The sequence below is a fragment of the Alligator mississippiensis genome, chromosome 3, assembly GCF_030867095.1.
Source record: "Alligator mississippiensis isolate rAllMis1 chromosome 3, rAllMis1, whole genome shotgun sequence".
In the NCBI taxonomy this organism is placed as follows: Eukaryota; Metazoa; Chordata; order Crocodylia; family Alligatoridae; genus Alligator; species Alligator mississippiensis.
Window position 1 is genome coordinate 108,399,845 of NC_081826.1, and position 10,156 is coordinate 108,410,000.

Here is a 10,156-nt window from a genome sequence, read left to right on the forward strand (position 1 = left end):
TAAAAACAAATACATGTTTAAGTTAACACCATTCCCAAACCTTTTTCTAGATATTAAGAGACTTTTAACCATTTTGGAAATAGCAGAAGACGTAGGGCAACTTTAATTACTCCATTTAAATGTTATCGTCATAGTATATAGTCTTCTGATTTTAATAAGCTTTATAAAAAGTAAATGATTATTAAATGTTAAGCAAGTAGTTTCAGTGAGCTTGAACATAAGGAAACTTTATAATGAGAAATATGGTACATACCCTATCTGTATCCCTCGAGTTATAAATGTATGCAATAGACATTTTTTTGCTAGGCAAATTCTTAAACAGGTTAAATATGGGATAGATTTTTTTTAAAAGGTTATTTTTCTCAGGAAATTTTATTTCTTTAACCACGGGTAATATAGTGTTCTAATTTAACTTGTATCTTATGCTAAATTTTACTTAGGATCAAAGCCATTCAAGTGCAAGATATGCCACTTTGCAACAGCTCAGCTCGGAGATGCCAGAAACCATGTCAAGAGGCACCTTGGGATGAGGGAATACAAGTGTCATGTCTGTGGGTGAGTAAATTGAAACAGTTTCTACCATGGTTAACCAGGAGAAGAGTGCAGGATATGCATTGTTTCAGAATTCAAAACTGTGATGTGAGCAAGAGTGGCTAAAATTATGCATGCATATCCTCCTTTCCATTGTTATGGTAAATTCCTTAAATACAGTTATGACATTCTTTTCCCACTTCTAATCCTGCACTGAAGATGAGCAATTTTATGGGCTACAAGGTCAATTTGAACCTGTAATCTGTAAATTGACTAAATTATAGGATGTTCATTCACATTGCCAGGGAGAACTGTAAATTCCATTTAAAGACATAAAAAATATATATAATATAGACTTTACTGTGTGTGTGTGTGTGTGTGTGCGAGCATGTGTGTGCGAGCATGTGTGTGCGTGCATGTGTGTGCGTGTGTGTATGTGTGTGTGTTTTGCTATACTGTTATAATTTTAGTACCATTAACAGATCTGTGGGCTCCATTTAGAGAGTTCATTCTTCAGGAAAACAAAACAGAAGATTGACTTCCAAACAAATGGATCTAAAATGTTTCATGCACAGGACTTTTTAAAAAATGAAGTATGTTTGTGTTCCTGTTTGTTACAAAAAACCCTCTTGTTTTTCTTTCTTACTTAATGGTTATTGTCTCAGAAGGGTCGTTTGTAATGTTTAATTGTCCTTCAAATGTGTTGCATTTAATAGGAGGCATTGAGACTCCTTAATGCAAAACTAATTAATTTAGCAGAAATGTTTAAAAGGTTTTAAAATGCCATGGCATATATGGTACATCATAGGATATTCAAAGTTGGGTTTTATACTCTACTTCTGATTAAAAATATATTTTAATGTTATTATTCTGGAGAAATTAAGTAATGTAACTAATCATATAAGAACAGTTTCTACTCAAACCTGTGTAACTTGCCGAGAGGTCTTATAGCTAATGCCTAGAACAGCACAGGTTCAATTAGATAATGCAGTGCACACATGAATGGTATGGTGTGATGTTAGGGATATTATTCAGCAGGAGGTTCTTGTAGCCAGTACTTGCAATACAAATCTACTACAGAACAAAGTGAGTTTCACATTTTAAAGGACAAGTGAATCTTCAGCTGAAGATGCAACTGAATGTTTTTTACCGATTCATCTGTCTGTTTTACAAATAATTTTGCATGTGATGTTGTTAATATTTAGTGTGATTTTGTTTTTTTTTTATTCATGAAAACTAATGGCTTTGGTTTTTTAAATATGAACTAAACATACATGAATTTAAGTCCCCTGAAGATCAGCAGTGGAACGATTTCTGTTTTCTCCTTATTTTAGTGGAAAGAGTCCAGTGCAGAATGGTACATTTTAGTAGCGCTCTATTTTAAGTATTTAAAAATCCTATTTATTCTCTGTCCTATGAATTCCCGGGTCTTTCATGTGAAAGATAATTAACAACTGCAGGTTCACAAAACACTCAAAGAGTAAAGCTTAGTTGCTTTAAAGTTGTCAACCAACTTGTCAGTGATACATGATTCAGTTGCCTTTTGACTCAAATTGCAAAGTTAGTATATTATTTAATTTTCACATTAACAGAGAAATAAATTCTACCATCTCAAAATAGTAAAGTTCATGCTCCCTTTGGGGAGAGAATTAATTGTAAGGCTCATTTAGCACATTTTCTGATATAAAAAGCCCAGTTCTATTTAGTATTGGCATGGTATTAATATATTCTTAGAATATTTTCTGCAACAGAAAACATATACGTTGCATAATAGTTTAGAACTGTTATACTATCAAGAACAAAACATATTTATATAACTTAAGCTATGGAATTAAGTCTATTATTCACTTTCCTATGCTAATTGTATGCTACATGCTGCTGAAATGTCATGCTGATAGCCAAGTAGTTGTAAATTTATGTTTTTGTAAAGAGCTATATCACTTATCTTTATCTACAACATGGATTTGTGGATTTATATATAATAAAACAACCAGCTAGAGACGCATGCAACCATGATCACCCTCTGTGCACAAAAATCTGGTTTATATAGCAGTTTAGTTCTTTTGCAGTTTAAATAATCATTACATTTCACTTAATGCTCACCAAAAATGTATTTTAACACTTATATATTAACATTGGTTTAATTGAGAAAGGCATGTTTATACTGAAGCTAACAATCCTGAAGAATTAAAAGTGGATTTGTATAATAAGAAATAATCAATACAGTTTGACTGTAGACCAAATAGTGAAAATGCCATCCTTTAATGTAGAAGAAGAGGGGAGAAAAAGTATAATAGCTTGTGCTGTATTTCTGCCATTTTAATTGAAAGGATAGAGTAGTGCATAGGTTAAAAAATTAAGTAGCAACATAAAAAAATTGCTGGGATTGGCTATCGGATTAGTGGCACTATATAGAGCATTGGTACATTAACACCACTGACAATGTCAATTCATTATCATTGATGGCTAAATAATCTTAGAAATGCTCAGTGGACCTATTAGTTCCTGAACATAAGCAGCTCATGCTGCATTTCTTCATTAGCTTTAATTGCTATAAATTTTACCTTTTTAAAAATCATGCTTTAAAAGGTGAAGTGATCTTTCAGGAACATTAACTCTGTAATTTTGTCACAAACAGAAGGTCCTGCACTATGTTTTCTTTTCTGCAGTAGTTAATATTCTGTTCTTTGACTTTTAGATTCATAGCAATAAGCCCCCTTCTAGTTGTGAGGATAAATTGTTTTTCAAATGATGTTGAATCTGTTCATACACCCTTTTAAGGTGAAACGTCAATGCAAGGTTGTGGGTTGCTGTGGTCCCAAAATATCCCTTGATTTTCTTGAAGAAGTGCAATTTCCTTGTGAATTTTTGTATTTAAAAAAATCCAAATCATCGTTAATTTATTTTAGTTTTGTCCAAACATTTCAAATGTTCCAACATATTGTGTGTACTGCATCATGTAAATATAATTCACCTATCTGTAGAACACTCCCCCCCGCCCCCCCCGGCACATTTACTGTGTTGTTTTCATTTTTTAATTGCAGTTTAGTTTCCCCCGCACCCTCCAGATGCACAGAAGTAACTAAATGACACAGAAATTGGACAGCACTAATGCTTTAACATTTGAAGTAAAATGCCTGCTATTCATTTCCTTATCACAGATGTGTGGTGATTGTTTTCCTTTTCCCATACAGCTGACTGGATAATAAATCCGTTATTTGAAAGAGTAGTGTCTGTTTTCTGTGACACTGCATATTTAAATTTAATTTTCAAAAGTCTGGCTATGAAGTTGTTTGAGAAACTAAGTAGGATTACCAAATTGTAGTAGTTTCCCAGCATTTAAAATTTTTGTTTCAATTGCCCAGTGGAATGCAGGAAAACGGCTTATCATGCGCTTTTCACATTTTATGCCTCAGGTAGAACATGAAAAATGCATTGTTCTGCACTTCATATTTTGAACAGAATTTATAGGCAACTTATGATTTAAAAATGCATCTACTTTTCTTTTGCCTTTCTCTTGCCTTTGCTTTCAGAAGGAATTTTATTTTTTGGTACAGTAACTTTTTGGTACTGCTTTCTCTTCTTTCAACATGCCTTTTTTAAAATAAGGGCTACTGAAGAAAATGTATGTAAGGTAAGCTTTTGTGTTTAGAAAAACTTCCCATATTTAAAACATACACCTAGATATGTGTGAGTATACACATATACTAAGTTAAAGGGAAATTTGTATCAACACATTTGTGTAGTAATTATATTGAGAGATTCCAAATTCAGTAGTCAAGTGCTTTAAGAAAAGAAAATATGTGTTTGCATACTTTTTTTTCTTTAAGTTTTAAGTTATCTTCTCTTTAGGCTCTTTGTAGCTCTTTTTAGCTTCTCCCTATTCTTCATTTTCCAGAGGTATTTTGAAACCTCTGATACTAGTTGACTCTGGAGATAATGTTAGTATGCTGCTGACTAAGCCATTTACTAAATTATTTTTGTGACGACTCATGTTAATAAACTGTGAGGAAAGTGTTAGAAATCCTAAAGATTTTGTTTTTGTATCTTGACACTATACCTAGTGCTCCTGAGGTTCTGCTAGTTTTAGAATCTGTATAAAATCCAGTTTTTATGACACTGGTTGCTTCAAAAGCAGCTGAAGAAAATCAAGTAATATGCCTATACTTCAAGCTAAAGAAGGCATATTTGTTAATTATCTATATCTTTTTAATGGAAATCCAATTTGACCTATTACCATCAAAATATCAGATATACTGTAAATAAATGGTTAGTGGAATTTTTTTTCTCATTAATTCCAGATTTTTTAAGTGGGAATTGTTAACAACAGGCTACTTACTGTATGCTTACTTAGCTTTGCTTATAGCATACAAAAATAACTTTCCTGAACTTATTGGTAGGGCAAAGGAAATGTATACTGGGTGTTAAGGGTGCCTTAGTATACTATAAGTTAACTATTTATTTTTGTGCCTTAAAAAACCTTAAATAGAAAGTTGCAACTCTGCTGAAACTATTTTTGTGTGGTATTACCTAGTTTTTGTGCATTAGAAGGGATCTCTATGTAGATGATTATAATGTCACTTTCTGACCTTTGCAGCTTGAATAATTGTAAATCATTGCTTCATAACGTGTCAGAGAATGTCTGTACTAGGCAATTAAATGGCAGAATATAATAGACCAAATTATTGCCTGTCATGTTTTCAACAACACAGTTAGTATTTGAGTTACACTTAATCATTACGTGCATTAGCAACTTCATTGGAATCCAGCTTCAGGCTGAGCATGAAATACATTACATTATTTAAACCTCTAATGGTAGAAGTCATTTATTTGTGTTGAAGTGTACAACATGCAGAGTTTCATAAAGCAAGGAACACTTGAGAGCTTAATTTATCCAAATCAAAGTCTAAATGCAGATAAACACAAGTGGCAAAAATTAGTAATTTTTATAGGCTGGAAATATTTAAAAATACATGGTTGTGGGTAATTGTAGGCAGCAGGAATAAATTAAAATCACTATTTTTAGTCGGCTCAGAGAACTAAAGCTGTTGTATACCTAAATCATCAAATGCACCATGGAATTGTGTTTTTTGACTGAACAATTAATATCACGCATCATATCTAGAGAAGTATCCAAACAAAAAAATGGTTAATCTGTTTTAAGTTTCAACATTTATTTGTGTTAGAAAGGTGAATGTTCCAAATGAAAATATTCCTGAATCCTTCCATCTAAACATTGCCATTTTGAACCCATCTTGTCTGTGTGTGTGTGTGCTTCCATAAAGAAAAAAAATGAGCCATATATAACAGCTTTCCATGCTGACATATTTATTTTAAAACAAATTAATATTAAGATGCTTGTGTTATAGGGAATAAAATAGCATGTATTACGTTATCTTGCTGATTATTTATTTGATTATCTTTTACAGTTTACAAACCAAACATTCAGTGCACATTGTCTATTTTTTATAACTTGGGAAACTACTTTCAATCAAAATATTTCTCTGGTAGTCAAAAATGACCTTAGCACTTGTTGTATAGATGATGGTGCTATGCACACTATTGTGTATTGCACTGCTGTATAATGAACCTCTGTTGACTTAGAAGTGCAGTGTGAAAGTGTCTAGAAGTTAGGTAAACATCTGGTAACAAGCAAGATAGAGTTAGTTACTGAAAGTGTTCTTCAATTAAAGAATTGTATGCTTCACTAGTATTCAGTATTACAAATGAGTGAATTTGGCATGGTTCGATATTTTCTGATAGGTGCCGATAAACACCATTTTCACACGAGGCACACAGGCAGATAGAAAAATATTTCTGTTGGTAATCATTGAAATTTACATAACAGAAATGTAAAAAAATAAATAAATTCCAGAACGTATGTAAGGAAATCTGGGGCAAGGGGTGCCCCCCCCCCTCCCCCCAGCTGCTTCAAGAGCTGGAGTCTGTGGTGCTAAGACTGTGCTGGGAGTGGGGGTTGGAGGGGCAGAACTGGTAACAGTGGGGAGCCTAGTGCTGCTGGCCACTTGCTCTGCCCAGGTCATAGCCAGTGCAGGGGCCAAGCTCTCATGCAGCCTGTCTTGGCCTGACCTGACCCCAGTATAAGAGGGTAGGGGCAAAACTCTTGTGGAGTTTAGCCTAGCCCCTGCACAATAGGGGTAGGGGCCAAACTCGCATGGAGGCTGAGCCGGGCTCTGCAGGAGTTTAGCTCCTGCCCCAGCTGGGATCCGGGCAGCACCCCCCGCCTCCCCTACCTTCCTGCCTCTTCCTGGCACAGCCTCACTGGCATGACCCAAGCTCCTGCAGTGGCCACTGTGTGTGTGCATGTGCTACATCGATAAAAATTGAAAAAAATTGCATAAAAATAAACATAGGTTTTTACCTGTCAGCATTAAAAATAAAAAAGATTGAATTCTGCCAGGCCTACAAGTGAGGCAGAAAAGTCTAGATGAGCTCTATTATAGTTCCTGTAGTTTTACTCTAGTGAATTTTGTATAGAAAAGTTAACTTTGAAAAAATGTATGTTGTAATTGAATTATTGCAATAATTTAATTATATTTGCTGCAGTGAAAAGATATGAAAAATACATACTTCACTGAATAAATGTTTGTATTTGACTGGTGCTGATTTATACTAATATCTGTACTATGTGTAACTCTATAACACGCACTTCCAAATCTAATTCTGAAGATGCTCATCGCTGTGTGGGTGTGATGCATGTACTCTGGATAACTAGTGCAGTTTCTTTAAGGGGAATTCATTTTTTTTCTGCCATGAGTACATTCAGAATTAGAAGATATGGTTCTTTTGGATCATAGAAACATCACTCACCTTATAATTAAGGGGGCAATAACCAACATGTCAGGTTTTCTGGCCTTGACACAGAAGATAATTTTGGCCAGTTTAAAAAACAAAATAAAACAAAGCCCTGCATTGTGTATTTTGGTTTTTGGATTCCTGTGACAGTATACAGAGAACCTGCTAATTTTTTTTCCAGACAGTAGACTAATTCCTTTCTTAGGTGTACTGCTTAGGGTTTGAGTAATGAGGCTGGACTCTTGATTGAAGAGCCACTGGGGATTAAAAGCCATTGAGCACTTTTACACGTGCTCCAAGGGTGACAGGGGAGGTGCTTTATTTAGCATGGCTCTGAGAGCTGCTCTTATTAAAGTGCTGCCGCATCTTGTGTATCAGTGTCCCAGCGCTTAAAAATGGCAGTAGAGGTGCTTGAACTAAAGCTTGTTCAATGAACTTTAGTTCAAGTACCTCACCACAATTTTTAAGTACGGGGATGCTGATATATAAGGTTCAGGAGGCTGCTGGACTGCAGTATTTGGCGTGCTCCAGCAGACTCAGTTAATCGAGCCTGCTCCTATGGGCTGGAATTCCAGCATGTTGGAGCAGGGGTTTAGGTTGTAGCTGTGTTGGTCTAAGGACACAGGCAGACAAGGTTCCTTGGGTGAATTTGATATCTTTTATTAGACCAACCCAAATAGTTGGAGAATAGTTATTAAGCAAGCTTTCTGGTTCAAAAACCCTTCGTCAGGCTAAGGAAGCTGCAGCACTTGGTGTGTGCTCTTCCTGGATGGAATGAAAAGTAAAGAAGCCAGGGGCTGGGCTGGGGAGTCAGTTGCCAGGAAAATTATAAGGTATCAAAAATCAAATGTCTATGTTTAGTCCATGATCTCTAGTATCCAGGAGGTTGATGAAATGGAGCTCATAGGCTCATCTCTGGGAAGTGTTGTGTAAGTTTCCCTTGAGGATCAGGACTGAGAGATTGGAGAGAGAATGGCCCTCCTGTGAGAAATGTGCCCCCACCGGTAATTGGGTATTTTTGTCTTTGATAGATTTCTGGTGTGCGTTCATTCTGGTGTGCAGTTGTTGTTTGGTCTCTCCTACGTATTTTCCATCAGGGCATTTGATGCATTGGATGAGGTATATTGCATGTTGGAGCAGCCTTTGCCCTCGTGTATAGGTGCCCATTGTTATTAAAGTTGGGTACTTAACAATAATTGTCCAATCAAGTCACTCTTTATGGTTCAACTTGGCACTACTCAAGTCAAGTCAGGTGTAACTTGTTTAGGTGTCTGTGTTTAGGTAGCCAAGTTTGAAAGTATTGGTCAAAGGAGCTTGGATTTTCTTTTCTGGTTTCATTGGTTATATAGACGGCTTCCAGTCAAAGTCTCAATTTGATTCTGATTCTTCCTGTGTATCTGTAGATAAGAACTGTTCAGTTTTATATCAGAGGCTAAATACTTGGGCAAAAAGCTTTGTCTATGAAATTCAATACTGTCTGGCATGAAGAAACAAATATTGCCAGCTTATAAGTTACAGCAAGTATTATAGTAGCTCCAGTTGAGGTTATAGGAAGAGCATTTACTTAAACTTACCTGCTTTTTATGAAATATGCAAAGAATCTGAAATTGTTTCTGTTGATATTTGATTAATTGCAAGCCCCTGAATCTATCTTGTTTGGAAGCCCTGCTTTGATTTAACAGATTGTCATCCCGTTATCTATGTGGAGGTCCTGGTATAACATGAAATAAATGGCTTAAATCCTGTTCTTGCTTGCTTGCTTAAATAATCCTACTGAAGTTACTGAAACAACTCTCAACTGGAAGAACATAATTTTGCCCCGTAATATATAAATGTAAGATCTGATTTATACCGTGTCACCTCAGTTTTAGGTTCAACCCTGCAGAAGTATTTCTCCAGTTAATTTTATTTAAAATTTCATCTGAAATTCACTGGAGTAGAACTACTGCAGGGTTGAGCCAGGCCCAGGTTTTTGTTTTTTTAGTTGTTTCTTGAATGATGTTTAATTGCTATAGCAGAGTGGTCCAAATGCCCATAATATGGCAATGTAATGCTTCATGATGGTCTTTCAGAGATGCAAAAAAATCATGCAATCATGTTGTATGCCCGTTTCTGATGGCCTGATCCTGTTCTTGTTGCAGTGGGTGAGAGTTATGTCATGGGCTTCAGTGGAGGCAGGAACAAACTATAGATTTCAAGTAGTACAGTGCAAAGGACTTTTTCTGTTGTTGTTACAGTTCTGTGGATATTTTTGGAATGTAATTGTTATTATGATTCATTATTGGTATAAATTTGGTTCATCTGGGACAAGGCATGCCTAGTTTTTGAGGGTTTAGGTGTTGGAAAATCCAGATGGTAACAGTCAAAGACAATTTAACTAGCTTCAAATTTCCTTTTAGTTTTTTGGCTGTGGCTTGTTGTCCTTCTTCCTGCTCTCTGTACAGTAATTCAGTCTTCTGTTAGCAGGACAGCTGACAGTAGCTTGGGACTGTAGAGACAGAGAGAAACACTAAAATCTCTCCTTTTATTTTAGGGCTAAAGTTCATGCAAATACATGCCATTTTTTAAACTGAGTCATGACGGCCAGCTGTCCCAGGTGTTGAATAAGTGTGTTGAGTAGAAGAGCCTGAAATCAAGTGATGATGGTTCTACAAGAAATGGGGTTGCTGTTGCATGTTGATAGCACTGTTTCCCCAGTTTATTGTGTCTTAGAAATATTACAATGTGAGCATTGTAAAGTAGATACAAATCAAGCAGGCTTGTCAAAAATAGCTTTCAATTTGTCTTGTATTAGGAACCAAGTGATCCT

General features: G+C 35.6%; 1 protein-coding gene across 1 annotated transcript in view; it reads left to right on the plus strand.

Moving 5' to 3' along the window:
- The window catches only part of ZNF407 (zinc finger protein 407), a 476,393-nt gene that overhangs the window by 56,295 nt on the left and 409,942 nt on the right, over window positions 1–10,156 (plus strand). Inside the window, 1 exon segment of the mRNA XM_006276265.4 lies at window positions 441–555. Within this exon segment, the coding sequence (XP_006276327.2) occupies window positions 441–555 (115 nt within the window).